This window comes from Staurois parvus, unplaced genomic scaffold (genome assembly GCF_062004578.1).
Source record: "Staurois parvus isolate SC_StPar_1 unplaced genomic scaffold, SC_StPar_1.0 ptg000595l, whole genome shotgun sequence".
NCBI lineage: Eukaryota > Metazoa > Chordata > Amphibia > Anura > Ranidae > Staurois > Staurois parvus.
In genome coordinates, this window is record NW_028318391.1 from 1012601 (window position 1) to 1030486 (window position 17886).

Consider the following 17886-nt stretch of genomic DNA (forward strand, 5'->3'; position numbering starts at 1 on the left):
GCGATAAATAGGCCCAACACCGTAGTATGAGAAACATCCCCATATCATGATGCTTGCACCACCATGCTTCACTGTCTTCACAGTGTACTGTGACTTGAATTCAGTGTTTGGGGGTCGTCTGACAAACTGTCTCCGCCCACTAGACCCAAAAAGAACAATCTTACTTCCATCAGTCCACAAAATGTTGCCCCATTTCTCTTTAGGCCAGTCAATGTGCTCTTTGGCAGATTGTAACCTCTTCAGCACACGTCTTTTTCCCAACAGTGGGACTTTGCGGGGACTTCTTGCAGATAGCTTGGCTTCACATGGGCGTCTTCTAATTGTAACAGTCCTCACAGGGAACGTCACACCTTCTTTCATCTTCCTGGAGCTGATTGTTGGCTGAGTCCTCACAGGGAACGTCACACCTTCTTTCATCTTCCTGGAGCTGATTGTTGGCTGAGTCTGCCCCATTTTGGCTATTCTTCTATCCATTCCAATGGTAGTTTTTCGCTTTCTTCCGCGTCTTTCAGGTTTTGGTTGCCATTTTAAAGCATTTTCCATCATTTTAGCTGAGCAGCCGATCATTTTCTGCACTTCTTTATATGTTTTCCCCTCTCCAATCAACTTTTTAATCAAGGTACGCTGTTCTTCTGAACAATGTCTGGAACGACCCATTTTCCTCAGAATTTCAGAGAGAAATGCACTGTAACCAGCATGTCCAACATTTGCTGCCTTCCTTCCTTAAATAAGGGCAATAATTGCCACCTGTTTTTCAAAGAATGAATGACCTCACTAATAGAACTCCACATGGCAATTATTTTGAACACGCCCCTTTCAATGAGTGATTCAAGGACACAGAATCAGCAGCATGCATGTCATGACTGTTGGGTCTGATGGATTTCTATGACTCTACTACACCTGCTAGGAAATTATTTGCCATGTAGAAATATCATTTCCACCAAAAACAGTGATTGATCCGGTTAGTGATGTCTGACTGCTAGTATTTTGAACACAACTGTATATATCTTGTGTCTGTGTTAAAATAAAGTAGTCTTTTTCCTGGTTCCATGTTAAGACTGGTGTCGTCTAGTCTTGTATGGTCAGCGGTGGTATCTGTGGTCGGTGTTTGGACGGGGAAGCAGTAGTCTAACGGAAATACCCAAGTGCAGTCTGGGTCCGGTTCTGTTACAGTCCTTTTTTTTATTTTTTTTGTTTTCTTGTAACTTTTTGAATATATAGATCTATGTTTGCCCCAAACACGTTTAATTTCACTTACTGATGGATTCATTATCTCTGCTGGAAGTCTGCTCCAAGCATCAGCGGTTAAAGGAATACCTTTGAAGACCAGTGTTGAACTTTCCTCCTGCAAGTTTAAGGTTATGTCCCCATGTTCTTTCAGTCATGTCCATCCTTTCCATTTTTTTTTCCAGACATGTACACGTTATGTTCCCGCAGTCTTTCCTGATATGTTTTATCCCTCAGACCTTTCACCAATTTTGTTGCTCACCTCAGGACTCTGGATGTTAATCTTTTTGTGAGGTCTTCAGAATAGGACACAGTATTTTAAATGAGGTCTAACGATCTATATAGAGGGATCAGGACCTCCTTCCTCCTGCCGGTGACCCCTCTAGTGATAGGATCTATATAGAGGGATCGGGACCTCCTTCCTCCTGCCGGTGACCCCTCTAGTGATAGGATCTATATAGAGGAATCAGGACCTCCTTCCTCCTGCCGGTGACCCTTCTAGTGATATAAAGATCTATATAGAGGAATCGGGACCTCCTTCCTCCTGCCGGTGACCCCTCTAGTGATATAAAGATCTATATAGAGGAATCAGGACCTCCTTCCTCCTGCCGGTGACCCCTCTAGTGATATAAAGATCTATATAGAGGAATCAGGACCTCCTTCCTCCTGCCGGTGACCCCTCTAGTGATATAAAGATCTATATAGAGGAATCAGGACCTCCTTCCGGTGACCCCTCTAGTGATATTAAGATAGACTGTATATAGAGTAATCAGGACCTCCTTCCTCCTGGTGACCCCTATAATGTTTTAAAGCCCTTCCTCCTGCTCGTGACCCCTCAGTGATATAAAGATCTATAGGGGAGTCAGGACCTCCTTCCTCCTGCTGGTGATCCCTCTAGTGATGCACATCAGAATTATATTGACTTACTCCACTGTTTGCTCATTTTGCAATCATGGTAAATAAGTTCCCCCAAATCTTTTTCCTCCTGTAGTTCTGGCCAACAGTCTACCCCCAGTTTTTCATTCTGTCGATATAGCCAGACTTCATATTGGACACACTTTTAAGATCTGAACTTTGCCCTTTGAGGAGGGTTTCTCAGACTTTGCCAGTACCACCATCTCTTTGTTTATAGGGTCCAGGCACCCCACAATTTGAAAATCACTCCCGCTCCCTGCATTTCACAGTGCAGTCTATCAGTCTATCACCATCACTTACACAATTCCAGGACATTTTATTTTGCCAATTTTTTTTGTTTGTTTTTTAGTTTTGGTTTTTGTTTGTTTTATTTTTTGGTTTTGTTACCTTAGTTGTTAAAATATCCCCCAAATCCCCATTTGCAACGATTCTCTCATTAGTGCTCCAAGAGGTAAAAAACTGTCTATTAAACGATAAAGAGATAAAGATAACTTTCTCACGGGGACTCGGGAATATTACATTTTTCACATGGTAAGCTTCTGTGTCCTTGACAGTATGGACCTGTGTCCTTACGTTCACTTCTGTCTGTTGATTGACTCCATTGTATACAGTGTGTGTTGTGTGGGGAACACAATGTATAGAAGAAAAAAGAAAACCGGGTCTCTTCAGGTGGGTCTGTACTCAAATATTAAAGCATCTGTCACACAAATTAAACCTCTAATAAAAATTCCTGGTCTCCAGCAACACTCATTGGTTCCCCCCTCCTGGGAGTGTCAGATTCCTAGTTTTCTGCAGCACTCAGTGGTTTCATCCAACTTCTGGGAGTACCAGAATCCTGGGCTCCCACAGCACTCAGCAGTTCTCCAGCAATGCTCAGCAGTTCCTCTCACCTTCCTGGAGTGTCAGATTCCTGGCCTCCTGCAGTGCTTAGTGGTTTCTCCTACCTTCTGAGAGTGTCAGATTCATGGTCTTCCTGCAGCGATCAGTGTTTCCCCCCACCTTCTGGGAGTGTCAGAATTCTGGCTTCTTGCAGCCCTTAGCAGTTTCTCCTGCCTTCTGGGAGTGTCAGATTCCTGGTCTTCCCACAGCACTCAATGGTTCCTTCCACCTTCTGAGAGTGTCCGATTCCTGGCCTCTTGCAATGATTAGGGTTTTTCCTACCTTCTGGGAGTGTCAGATTCCTGATCTTCCCGTAGTGCTCAGTGGTTCTCTGGCAATACTTCGCAGTTCCTCTTACTTTCTGATAATGTCAGATTCCTGATCTCCCACAGTGCTCAGTGATTCCTCTCACATTTTTGGAGTGTCAGATTCCTGATCTTCCTGCAGCGATCAGTGGTTCCTCGCACCTTCTGGGAGTGTCAGAATTCTGGCTTTCTGCAGCACTTAGCAGTTTCTCCTGCCTTCTGGGAGTGTCAGATTCCTGGTCTTCACACAGCACTCAGTGGTTCCTTCAACCTTCTGAGAGTGTCAGATTCCTGGTCTTTCTGTAGTGCTCAGTGGTTCTCTGGCAATTCTTAGCAGTTCCTCCTACTTTCTGATAATGTCAGATTCCTGATCTCCCACAGTGCTCAGTGGTTCCTCTCACATTTTTGGAGTGTCAGATTACTGGTTTCTGGCAGCCCTCATCGTTTCTTCAGCAACAGTCAGTAGTTCCTCCCACATCTTGGGAATGTTGGAATTTTGGTCTCCCGCAATGCTCAGGTGTTTCTTCCACCTTCTGGGAGTATCATATTTCTGGCCTCTCACAGTACTCAGTGGATCCTCCCACCTTCTGGGAGTGTCAGATTCCTGGTTTCTGGCAGCCCTCATCAGTTCTCCTGCAACATTCAGCAGTTCCTCCCACCTTTTTGAAATGTTGGATTCCTGGTCTCCCAGGGCACTCAGTGGTTTCTCCCAACTTCTGGCAGTATCAGATTCCTGGTCCCCTGCAGTGCTCAGCGGTTTCCTCTCACCTTCTGGGAGTGTCCGATTACTGCCTTCCGGCTCCACTTAAGTAGTTCCTTCCAACTTTTGATAATGTCAGATTCCTATATCAGACGGTGTTCAGCAGTTTCTCCTACCTCTTTGAAGAGTCTGATTATTGGTCTTTGGCAGCGCTCTGTGGTTCCTTCCACCTTCTCAGAGAGTCAGATACTAGGTCTCGGGCAATGCTCAGCAGTTCCTCTCACCTTCTGATGTCAGATTCCTGGTCTTCTCAGTGGTTCCTCTCACCTTCTTGGAGTGTCAGCCTCCTGGTCTCCAGCAACATTCATTGGTTCTCCTACAATAGTCAGCAGTTCCTCCCACCTTCTAATAATGTCAGGTTGCTGGTCTCCGGCAGAGCTTATTGGTTCTTCTGCAACAGTCAGCAGTTTCTCCCACCTTTAGGGAATGATAGATCCCTGGTCTTCCGCAGCACTCAGTGGTTTCTTGCACTTTCTGGGAGCATCAGATTCCTGGTCTTCCGCAGTGCTCTGCGGTTCACCTCACCTGGGAGTGCTGGATTACTGGTCTTCAGCTCTGCTCAAGCAGTTCTCAATATATACACAAGCTAAGCAAGTTTTAGGGAAAAGAAATTCTATTTCCTCATTTCCCTAGTTCTCTTCTGGCCCTTTGTTGTTATTTGCAGGTAAACAATCTCTGCCCCTCCCCCCCTGCAAAGTGGGTGAATACAAGTGCTGCTCTGAGTGACATGTCTGACTATTGGGATACTCAGCAGCATGCTGTAAGCCTCAGCCCTGAGTCTGTGCTTCTAATGGTAGAAGGGGTTAATCTTTCCTGAAGAATCCAGTGGGTGGGATACCAAATACCCTTGTTTTCTGTGTCTATGGGACAGTTGAGACCAACAAAATCACTGGACCAAGAAGAGTTGGCAGCCAAGGGTGCTAACAGTTGGTGAAAAAATGTCGTCCAAGAAACTTTGGTACCTTCCCATAAAGTTCTTCTTCCACCTCTCCACATAAAATTGGGATTGATGAAGCAATTCGTAAAATCACTTCCAAGAGATGGAGAATGCTTCAAATACTTGGTCACCAAGTTTCCAGGCCTGTCGGAGGCAAAATTGAAGGAAGGTGTTCATCGGACCAGACATTAGAAGGCTTATAGTTGATCAAGAGTTTGTCAATACCATGACGGATCCTCACAAAGAAGGGTGGATTGCATGTAAAGAAGTGGTACAGAAATTTTTAGACAATACCAAAGATCCTCACTACAAAAAGATCGTCGGACGAATGCTGAAAGCATTTCAAGCTTTAGGTTGCCTGATGAGTTTGAAAATGCATTTCCTCCAGTCCCACCTTGACTACTTTCCTGAAAATTTGGGAGCTGTGAGTGAGGAACAAGGTGAACGATTCCACCAGGACATTAAAGAGATGGAAAGGAGATACCAGGGAAAATGGAGCATTACAATGATGGCAGACTATTGTTGGATGCTTCAGAGAGACATTCCAGATGCTACTCACAAGCGTAAATGCACCAAGAGGAGCCTCACAGGGAAGAAGAATCCAGTTTAGTGTGTGTAGGGGAGCTCATTTCAGTTCAAAAAAGGATTTTCATGAAAAAATTGTAATAAAACTTTAATTTTATAAGTCTATTTCCATTTATTTTGAGGTATTGCCTTATTTAACATACCGTATTTTCCGGCGTATAAGACGACTTTTTAACCTATGAAAATCTTCTGATAAGTCGGGGGTCGTCTTATACGCCGGTATACGGCGAGCCGGTGTCAGGGCGGCACTTTTCCAGGGGGCGGGGGTGCGGTGCCGCCCCCCCCCCCCCCCTTCCAACGGAAGAGACACTAAGTACAGGGGCGGGCAGGGCGCTGCTGTTTCTTACCTGGCTCTGGTCCCGGTCCCACGACGATCCGGTCCAGGAAACGCAGCTGCTCCTTCATTCTGTTCGGCCGCTCGATGTCCGCGTGGCCGCTCGGCTCCGCCTCCTCACCGGTGATTGGGCGCCAGAACTGTAGCTCAGGAGGCACACAGGCGGCCAATCACCAGCAAGGAGGCGGAGAGGAGCCTCCCCGCGAAAATCGAGTGAGAGAGCGGCCGGAACACTATTGGCACTATTCCTCCTCCCCACTGACAGCAACGATGGGGCACTATTCCCCCCCCCCCGACACCAATGATGGGGCACTATTCCTCCCCCCACTGACACCAACGATGAGGCACTATTCCTCCTCCCCACTGACAGCAACGATGGGGCACTATTCCTCCCCCCACTGACACCAATGATGGGGCACTATTCCTCCCCCCCCCCCCCACTGACACCAATGATGGGGCACTATTTCTCCCCCCCCCCCACCGACACCAATGATGGGGCACTATTCCTCCCCCCACTGACACCAATGATGGGGCACTATTCCTCCCCCCACTGACACCAATGATGGGGCACTATTCCTCCCCCCACTGACACCAATAATGGGGCACTATTCCACCCCCCACTCACACCAATGATGGGGCACTATTCCACCCCCCACTCACACCAATGATGGGGCACTATTCCACCCCCCACTCACACCAATGATGGGGCACTAATCCACCCCCCACTGACACCAATGATGGAACACTATTCCTTCCCCCACTGACACCAATGATGGGGCACTATTCCTCCCACTGACACCAAAGAGGAGGCACTATTCCCCCCACTGATACCAATGATGGGGCACTTTTCCTGCCACTGATACCAATGGTGGGGCGCTATTTCTCCCACTGACACCAATGATGGGGTGCTATTCCTCCCACTGACACCAATGATGGGGTGCTATTCCTCCCACTGACACCAATGATGGGGTGCTATTCCTCCCACTGACACCAATGATGGGGTGCTATTCCTCCCACTGACACCAATGATGGTCCGCTATTCCTCCCACTGACACCAATGATGGGCCACTATTCCTCCCACTGACACCAATGATGGGCCACTATTCCTCCCACTGACACCAATGATGGGCCACTATTCCTCCCACTGACACCAATGATGGGCCACTTTTCCTCCCACTGACACCAATGATGGGGCACGATTTTTCCCACTGACACCAATGATGGGGTGCTATTCCTCCCACTGACACCAATGATGGGCCACTATTCCTCCCCCCACTGACACTAATGATGGGGCACCATCATTGGTGTCAGTGGGAGGAATAGTGTCCCATCATTGGTGTCAGTGGGAGGAATAGCACCCCATCATTGGAATACCATACTGAAATCAGATCTGATGTTTTTTAATTATTTGGTGTGCGTTGGAAGAGGGGTAGTCTTATACGGCGAGTATAGCCCAAACCCTATATTTTAACAGGAAAGGTAGGGGGTCGTCTTATACGCCGGAAAATACCGTAGTTACCTAAATTGTCAGGAAACGTGATGTCCTATGACAAAATGGAGGTCATTTTTGGATTCAGCGCACCAAAAAACATAAAGATTACGTGGAATAACCAAAACAGCTGTTGAAAAAAAATTTTTTTGCCGACCTGTGTAAACAGTGATTTACTCCAGTTTAGTGTAAAAACACACTTAGCTCAATGCAAAAAAAAAAAAAAGGGGTGATCAAACTTCCAAACCAACTCTATAAATGGTTTTCTTCATCAAACCCATTCCTATGTTGTGCACAAAATAATTGGTGTAAAAATAAAGTGTTCCACTCCAGCTAGTGTAACGTGAATAATTACCCTATGGCAGTAAACACAGGCACTCCTCAGATCATGGATGGATAATGGATGACAAACACTCTACAGGATCCTAATTAATCTTGTTGTTTCTCCTCCATGCTCCTCATATAATAAATCAGGGATTAGAGATGATGGTGTAATCAATAAAATACCATATATTAAGTAACTTACATCTAAAACTGAAGAAGACCGCTCCCAATCGCAGAGAGCGCTCAAGTGTATGCTTTAGTATGGGAACAACCGCATGTTCCCACTTCCAAAATGGCCGCGATCGCACTTCCGGTTCTGCGTGAGTGCGTCAGACGTCCCAAGTGAGAAACATCTAGATCTATACTCAAAGAAATGATAAATTAATACAAAAATATTTTTTAGAAATGGGGCACTTGGGTCTGTTTATTTGCTACATGTTCATTAAGTGATCAAATTGTCATAAAATTTATTTTATAAGTGCAACTAGTCATATCTGAATAATGGGACTCGGTATCTCCCTCTGGTATTCTCCTGTACAGGGAGGTGGGGGCAGGGCTGGATGAATGCAAATGTGGCTAAAAAGAAATGGGAACAGAGGGGGAGATGTACTAAAACCAGTTCACTCAGAATCTGGGACAGCAATAAAACCTGGAAGCTGACTGGTTCCTATGCAGAGCTGCACCAGATTTTGCACTATCCAGTTTTAGTAAATCTCCCCCCAGAATGAGCAGAAAGGTGGCCTTGCTGGTCTGCTGCTGACCCTTCACTGGCCTTGCTGGTCTGCTGCTGACCCTTCACTGCCCTTGCTGGTCTGCTGCTGACCCTTCACTGCCCTTGCTGGTCTGCTGCTGACCCTTCACTGCCCTTGCTGGTCTGCTGCTGACCCTTCCCTGCCCTTGCTGGTCTGCTGCTGACCCTTCACTGCCTTTGCTGGTCTGCTGCTGACCCTTCACTGCCCTTGCTGGTCTGCTGCTGACCCTTCACTGCCCTTGCTGGTCTGCTGCTGACCCTTCACTGCCCTTGCTGGTCTGCTGCTGACCCTTCACTGCCCTTGCTGGTCTGCTGCTGACCCTTCACTGCCCAGTCAGACAGGGCGGGGGGGAATGACACCACTGTGCTCCTTTAAAGAAGAATTCTATGTATGGATATTTGTTACATTATTCCAGCTTGGATAAACTATGTATATACCATACCTGTTGAATCCTTCTAGAAGCAGTAATAGACACCGCTTCTACCGCGAGCTCTACTATCTTCCGGGTCCCATGCCGAGTGGCTGCCCTTCTGCATTATGGACACGTGCTCAACCACTGGGTACGAGTGCCATTGACTGATTGCTTTGCATTTTCTCAATGTATGCAAAGCACTCTCTGATTAGAGGTGGTGGAGAGCATGACATTACCGCCACACCTCCCCACCTCATTCAATCAGAAAACGCTTTGCATTCGTTGTGAAATTGCAGATCCTTCTCTGATTGGTTCTTGTGCCCATCGGCCGACCTCCTGTGTTCACAAAGGAGCAGGGCAGCCACTCCGCACGGGACCCGGAAGCTAGTGGAGATCGCTGGAGTAGTGGTGTTGTAGTGATTTCCACCTTCCACAGGGATCCCCCAGGTTTGGCACTTACATACTTACATTGGTCAAGGCCAGGGGTCTTCGAACTTTCTAAACAAGAGGCCAGGTTTTTGTGCTTCAGACGTTAGTGGCCTGTGGCAGTGGAAGTTTTCCTCAGTGGACCTAAACATCACCACATTGGGTATCATTGAGAGGAATAGTGCCCCATTATTGGTGTCAGTGGGAAAATGGTGGCCCATTGTTGGTGTCAATGGAAGGAATAGGGCCCCATCATTTGAGTCAGTGGGAGAAGTGGTGACCCATTGTTGGTGTCAATGGAAGGAATAGGGCCCCTTCATTGGTGTCAGTGGGAGAAGTGGTGCCCCATTGTTGGTGTCAGTGGAAGGAATAGGGCCCCATCATTGGTGTCAGTGGGAGAAGTGGTGGCCCATTCTTGGTGTCAATGGAAGGAATAGGACCCCTTCATTGGTGTCAGTGGGAGAAGTGGTGCCCCATTCTTGGTGTCAATGGAAGAAATAGGGCCTCATCATTGGTGTCAGTGGGAGACGTGGTGCCCCATTGTTGGTGTCAATGGAAGGAATAGGGCCCCATCATTAGAGTCAGTGGGAGAAGTGGTGCCCCATTGTTGTCATTGGAAGGAATAGGGCCCCATCATTGGAGTCAGTAGGAGAAGTGGTGCCCTATTGTTGGTGTCAGTTGGCAGAATAATGTCTCATATCAATTAGAGTTCTAGTGCCCCAAGAGTCCGGATAAAGGCAAGCAAAGGGCCGCAGTTTGCAGACCACTGGTCTAGGCTGTAAAAATATACATACCTAGAATTCTTTAACAGTAACAGAAAAATGTGGTGTCACCCATCTGGCTGTGTAAATCTCATGACTAGATAGACAGAAATACTTCACTATACATAATTCATCTCTTTATTTCGTTGTCTGCTTGACGTTTAGTTTTAAATACATAATAGTTTGTAAATTGGTCATCTAAAATAAAAGAAAATTGACTGCAAACCAATGGTAGTTTTCCAGACTGAAACCGAAAGCTGATTGGTGAATCGAAGAAGAAAAAGATGGAGGCACTCCATTACAGTTTAGCGTGGGTGTAACTTTATTGTTCCAGACAAAAAGACTGACCTGGCATCAGGGGCAGACTGACAACTCATGGGGCCCCCGGGCACTAGGGGATCATGGGACCCCTGTGTCCTTGCCCAAACTCAAAAAAGCCTATGAAAAAGGTACCAGGGGCATCTCATGGGCCCCCCTACTGACTCCGGCCCTCGGGCAATGCCCGAGTTTCCAAATGGTCAGTCCACCCCTGCCTGGGATCCACTCTTCCAGCGTATTTCATCCCCAAAAGATAAAGCATATTAATAGAGGTTCTATAGTTAAACCCAGGTTTTGGGTGAAACGCGTTAAAGGTTCCAGGTGGGCCTGTTTGTCTGGACCAATAAAGTTAGGCATGTGCCAGCTCTTTCTTCCTGGAGTAGCTGGCAGTTTGGGGCATAGGACGAGCCTCTGCCTGGCTTCTGGCATTTGTTCTGCTTGGAGGGTGATCAGGGATTTTGATTCTGAGCGACGGACATATTTCTTCAATGATGTTTGGGTTTAATAACATCTGAACTTTTTGATTGCAGGTGTTCCACTGCGTTCACTTTGAATGTCCAGCACAGATCGTCAACCAGAAGGAGGACAACTGTGAGGAGAATCCACCAAGCGAGTCATCCCTTCCTGCCCGTCAAGCCGTCACCATAGCGTTACGCGTTTCAAGCACCGGCGACGCTCCCTCACCGACTCATCAGAACAGCCGTGGCCCTTCACAGTGAAGTAGAGCCCACTGATATCGTGAACTTCCGGGGCCGCGTTCAAGCTCCATCCCCTGTTTGTGTGCTGTCGTAACGCTAGGGGGGAGGGGGGAATGTTGTCCGAGGCCGCGTCCGGCCGTCCACTTTGTAGGAATCAAATCCTGCCTTGCAGGAAGGAAAATTGCTATTCAATCTTCATCAAGACCGCTATTAGCACCCAAGCTCCTCACTCCAACCGTGTCCAGGACGTTGCCTGATAATTGGGCCGGTGGCTGTTGAAATTCAAGCATCATCGCGGCCCCAGAACGGGACTAATTGAGGAATTTATTGCTTTTCTGGCCTTGTGAAGTTGGATTTTCCTCTCTACAGAGAGTTACTATTGATCGCCTTGCAGATCCGTCACAACAAGTCAGAATCTTTTTATTCCGTGTAGGCAGAGTTCGGCAGCGGCGGTTACCCTCCCCCCCCCCCCCCCTTTCTGTGTTTTGTTATAGTACAAATTGTTTTACCAGGCTGTCACGAGCCGCCGTATGCGTTCTATTTGCCGAATGGAAAACTGACCCCCCGCAGAGAAACTTCTGATTGAAAGTGAGAGTCTGTTTTGCTGGAGCAGATATTATTCTTGAGCACTTAATTTACTCGATGAAGGACAGAGAAGTATATATTGGGTAGTCTTAAGATGTAACTCCATGGAGTAGGATTTCAGTGATAATTGCAGTGTAAGTGCACTGATGTAACTGACAATTACCCCAACTCCTCCCCTTTTCCCTTAAAAATAATGTTCATTTGCTGTTGGGAGTTTTTTTTTTTGTTTGTTTTTGTTTTTTTTGTTAATGAAGGATAAGTGCAATTTAAGACAAATTGCATTTTTTTTTTACCCTCCCCCTTTTAGCCTGACCTAACCAAACCCACCCTCTCTCCCTTCATAGATGCTTACTTATCTCGATTAAAACAGCTGCAGTTCCACTGTTTACATCCAGCACCTTAAGTCTCATTGTGCTGGCCATACCTGTTTATCTGTGTATTAGTGCCCCATAGACGCCTATGGGGTTGTGTCCCGAGGTCAGATTCTATTGGGGACAAGCCCTTAGAATTGTATGGTGCTGTGTCTGGAGGCAAGGGATGATTGGAATTGCTCCCATTGAAGTCTGTTTGGCTGTGACCGGAGATTATTAGAGGTAGGCCATGAGAAGTCTATGGAGCTGCGTCCTGAGGCTGAAGATGATTCAAGGTGGTACATTAGATGTCTGTGAGACTGTGTTTCAAGCTGGAGATGATCAGGGTCTATCCATTAGAGGTCTATGGGGTTGTGTCTTGAGACCAGATATGTTTCAAGACGTCTACCAGAAGTCTATCAGGCTGTGTCTTGAAGCTGGAGATGGTCAGAGACAGTTCATTAGAAGTCTTTGGGGCTGTGTCTCAAAGCCGGGTACAATTGGAGACTGTCTATCAGAGGTCTATGGTTCTCTGTCTTGAAGCTGGAGATGGTCAGAGATAGTCCGTTAGACGTCCATGGGGCTTTTTCCAGAGGCCAGGTACGATTGGAGACGCTGTCAGAATTCTGTAGTGCTGTGTCTCAGCTGGAGCTGTGTCCCGAGGCTGTGACTGTGTCCTGAGGCTGGTCTATCAGAAGTCTATAGGCCTGAGTCTCTAGGTCGGATACAATTGGAGACTGTCCACTAGAAGTCTATTGCGTTGTGTCTCAAAGCTGGAGATGATCAGAGATGGTCCATTAGAAGTCTATGGGACTGTGTCCCGATGTTGTGACTGTGTCCCGAGGCTGGAGACAGTTCTTTAGAAGTTTAAGGGGCTGTGTTCCAAGGCTGGAGACAACCAGAGGCTGTCTGTTAGAAGTCTATGGGACTGTATCCTGAGGCTGGATACAATTGGAGACCGTCCATTAGAAATATATGGAGCTGTGTCTCAAGGTCAGATACGATTAGAGACAGTCCATTAGAAGTCTATGAGGCTGAGTCTTGAGGTCGGATATGATTGGAGACAGCCCATTCGATGTCTATGGGGCTGAAACTCGAGGTCGGATATAATTGAAGACCGTCCATTAGACATCTATGGGACTGAGTCTCGAGGTCGGATATGATTGGAGCCAGTCAACCAGAAGTCTATGGCATTGTGTCTCGAAGCTGGAGATGATCAGAGATGATCCATTAGAGGTCTATGGGACTGTGTCCTGAGGCTGGAAAGAGTCCATTAGATGTCTATGGGACTGTGTCCTGAGGCTGGTAAGAGTCCATTAGAAGTCTTTGGGACTGTGTCCTGAGGCTGGAGAGAGTCCATTAGAAGTCTAAGGGACTGTGTTCCAAGGCTGGAAACGAATAGAGGCTGTCCACTAGAAGTCTATGGGTTTGGTCCTGAGGTCGTAGACCGTTCATTGGAAGTCCATGGAGCTGTATCTCAAGGCTGGAGATGATTGGAGACAGTCCATTAAATGTTTATGGGGCTGTGTCCCGAGTTCAGAGAAAGCTCCATAGACATCTATAGGGCTGTAATGCACAGGCATGGCCAGGAAAATGAAACTTGTGGAACTAGTTGTAAATAAACATTGGAGGCCAGAGGCATCAGATCAAGATTAGTATACATCTGGAGAGGGGTAAGCTGGGTTAGGTTGGGGCAGGGGACATTGGGCAAAAAGCATCAAATGCTCTGTCTTAAAGTGCGCTTATCCTTTAATAAACCTCAAAATGGTTTACGATCAGTTCCCAACCTTCCTTTCTGTAGTATAGCACCATTAGTGGTCATTGAGTGTTTGCGCACTTGATGGTTATTTAAGCAAAGCATTATGGCCTTAAAGTACAACAATGGGCAGTCATCAGCATCAAGATGGCAGTTCTTGTTTTAGAAGAATAAAAGAATATAAAAATATTTGTTTTACTACCTGTTTATCCCGCCTGATCTGCTATTTTTTACACTTTCTGTTCGTTCAGAAGTGAAATAGTGCTGCAGTGTTGTCACCCTGTGGACAGGATAGTCATAGGTGTGACATGTAATAATAAATGTAGCAGCATATTAAAGCCCAACACATTTTAAGCCTTTACCAGTGTTTTCTTTTGGAAAACAAAGGGTTTAAACCAAAGGAATAAAAGCTGACTATTGTGAGCACCCATGGTGTTGTCGGTCAGCTTGGTCTGTTATAGAAGGTGGAAAATAACACATCTACTGGCAGGACCAACAGGTAATAAATCATTTATGGAGGGGGGGGGGGGTATCAGAAAAAAACATCCAGGGTCACATTTTAAAGTATATCTAAGCCAGTGGTTCTCAACCTGTGGGTCGCAATCCCTTTGGGGGTCGAACGACCCTTCCACAGGGTTCACCTAAGACCATCGGAAAACACATTTCCAATGTGTAAAGAGCAGCTACTGTGTAGAAAGCAGCTACTGTGTAGAAAGCAGCTACTGTGTAGAAAGCAGCAGTATTGGAGGTAAAACGACACTTCATGAATTATAATTACTGGGTAAATAATTTTATGGTTGGGGGTCACCACAACATGAGGAACTGTATGAAAGGGTCGCAGCATTAGGAAGGTTGAGAACCACTGATCTAAGCCAATACTTTTTCTTTTGGATACAGTGGTGATGGGTTTTTATTGCTGTCTTTGTGCCCACTGTTGAGATTATCTTTATTTGTCACTGGACTGGAAGAGACCAGGAGATCCAACATTTGTTTAGTTTTTGTTTAGTTTTCTCCAGATCAGGAAGTGAACGGAAAGTCTTCCCAGTTGGACAAAGATGGCCAAAAAAAATCCAACAAGGGTTTACCTTGGTACTCATACATGAAGATATGGTTGTTCCAAGTGGTCTTGCAGATCATCCATTGGCCACTGGTGAATACCTACGGGGATCCAGATAAAAGACAGGCTGCACTTTTGCTGTTTTGTTCTTAGCATGCAACAAGCTTTATTGCAAGTAGTGCCAACTCACAAAGCACACTGTCCACCTCCAGACTATTCCTTACTCCTTAGAGGTCTATCTCTCCACTAAGCCCAATTATTGTTAATCAGGATTTATAAAGCGCCAACAGTTTACGCAGCGCTTTACAATATAAAGGGGGGGGTACAGTCCAGCTACAATACAGTTCAATAAAGAAGGAATAGGAGGGCCCTGCTTATGGAGCTTACAATTATTATTATACAGGACTTATATAGCGCCAACAGTTTGCTCAGCGCTTTACAATATAACGGGAGACAATACAGATCAATACAAGAGGGATAGGAGGTCCCTGATCCTGGGAGCTTACAATCTAGGAGGGAGGGGTTAGTGGTACAAAAGGTAGTAACTGTGGGGGTTGGAATGGTAGGAGGAATAGAAGATTCCATCATTAGCTGAGGGCAGGATAGGCTTCCCTGAAGAGATAGGTTTTCAGAGATCGCTTAAAAGTGAGCAGAGTAGGCAATAGTCTGATAGATTGGGGTAGAGAGTTCCAGAGGATTGGGGAAGCTCTGGAGAAGTCCTGGAGATGAGCATGGGAGGAGGAGATGAAGGAGCTAGAGAGCAGGAGGTCGTGCGAGGAGCGGAGAGGACGGTTTGAGTTATAAATGGCTTTATATGTTATTGTTAATGTTTTGAATTTTATCCGTTGGGCAATGGGAAGCCAGTGGAGGGATTGGCAGAGAGGGGTGGAGGACACTGAGTGGAGGTCAGTGGAGGGATTGGCAGAGGGGGGTGGAGGACACTGAGTGGAGGTCAGTGGAGGGATTGGCAGAGAGGGGTGGAGGTCAGTAGAGGGATTGGCAGAGAGGGGAGGAGGACACTGAGTGGAGGCCTGTGGAAGGATTGGCAGAGAGGGGTGGAGGACACTGAGTGGATGCCAGTGGAGGGATTGGCAGAGAGGGGTGGAGGACACTGAGTGGAGGCCAGTGGAGGGATTGGCAGAGAGGGGTGGAGGACACTGAGTGGAGGCCAGTGGAGGGATTGGCAGAGAGGGATGGAAGACACTGAGTGGAGGTCAGTGCAGGGATTGGCAGAGAGGGATGGAGGACACTGAGTGGAGGCCAGTGGAGGGATTGGCAGAGAGGGGTGGAGGACACTGAGTGGAGGCCAGTGGAGGGATTGGCAGAGAGGGATGGAGGACACTAAATGGAGGCCAGTGAAGGGATTGGCAGAGAGGGGTGGCAGATATGGAATGGTTAGTAAGGTGGATGAGTCTGGCAGCAGCATTCATGATAGACTGAAGAGGGGATAGCCTGCACTGAGGTGGGCCTGCTTATGGAGCTTACACTCTAAAGGGAGGGGGAGGGGAGGTGGTACAGAAGGTAGTAGCTGCAGGGGATGATCTGATGGAGGTGCCTGAAGTACAGTTTTTTTTTTAGGTGGAGGTGAGGTAGGCATCCCTGAATGACCCTTGGGTCACACCATTCGGGCTGGTTGCGGGTGAGGGGATTGGCATCTGTTCCCACAACCACCCTCAGCCAAATTGCCCTCCTCTTACGAGACGCATGGGCCTGCCATTCATTCTGAAAGGCACCCCCATGCACCTCAGCTCGCAGCGCAGTTGCGAACTGTCTTTTGTTTTCAAAAAGGTGCATGCACCTTTTTTGTGCGGAAACGCGGGCACAGCAGCTCTTGTGCCCCAAGCAAACACGGGCCACACGACCTGCAATAGCGTGAACCAGCTCCGAATGAATTTTCAAGGATCGCCTAAAGGCTAGGAGCTAACCTAACATACTGGGGTAGGGAGCTCTAAAAGATGGGAGAGGTTATGGAGAAGTCCTGGAGGCGAGCATGGGAGGAAGTAACAAGGGCGCTAGAGGGCAAGATGTTTTGGGAGGAGCAGAGAGGACGGTTTGGGTGATATCTGTAGATGAGGTTCATGATGTTCCTGGGGGAAGTGTTGTGGTTGGTAAATTTTATACAATGGGCTAGTCAGGGCTTAGAGTTAGTCGCCACCAACAAACACACAGAGACACCTGTACACACACACACAGACATGTACATACATACACACACGCACAGAGACACATGTACACACACACAAACAGACACCTGTATACACACACAGGCATGTACATACACACAGGCATGTACATACACACAGACATGTACATACATACACACACACACACAGAAACATGTACACACACGCACAGAGACACATGTATACACACACAGGCATGTACATACACACAGATACATGTACATACACAGAAATACATACGCACAGACACAGGTACATACACACAGACACATGTACATACATACACAGACACATGTACGTACAGACACAGACATGTACACACACACATGTACGTACACACAGACACATGTACATGCATACACAGACACACACAAACACACACACACGTACACACACACAACCCCCCCCCCCCTATAAAAAGTTGCAGTACTTCGTTGTTCACTCACAGAGCCGGGTACTGCACTCTAGGGGGAGGCAGAGAGCACAGCACACACTCCTTGCTTTGCTTTCACTGCGCTCAGCTATTGAGCAGTCTGACGGCTCCCACTGCCAATGACAAATCCGGCCTGAGCTCCGAGCCTGCTCAACAAGACGGCCCTGGGGGACACACTCGCCCCCACCATAATTTCCACTCGCCATTGGCAAGCAGGCGAGTGGAAATTTCAAGCCCTGGGCTAGTGGAAGCCTGTGAACGGATTGGCAAAGAGGGGCAGCAGCCACAGATCAGTTACCAAGGTGTACAGGTCTGGCAGCAGTGATCATGATAGTCTGAAGCCCCTGTTGGAGAGAATGGGAGGTCTGGAGGTGAGCGTTGTCCTACAGCCTTTGGGAGT

General features: G+C 47.2%; 1 protein-coding gene across 2 annotated transcripts in view; it reads left to right on the forward strand.

The window, feature by feature from the left end:
• The window catches only part of BTBD9 (BTB domain containing 9), a 312168-nt gene that overhangs the window by 280444 nt on the left and 13838 nt on the right, over positions 1-17886 (forward strand). Inside the window, exon 11 of one of the 2 annotated variants that reach the window (XM_089692565.1) lies at positions 10955-11912. The exons of the other annotated variant lie outside the window; for it this stretch is intronic. Coding sequence (XP_089548691.1) covers positions 10955-11143 — 189 coding nt within the window. The 3' untranslated portion in view covers positions 11144-11912. Of the gene's footprint in view, positions 1-10954; positions 11913-17886 lie in introns of those variants that run through there. 2 annotated transcript variants of the gene reach the window in all.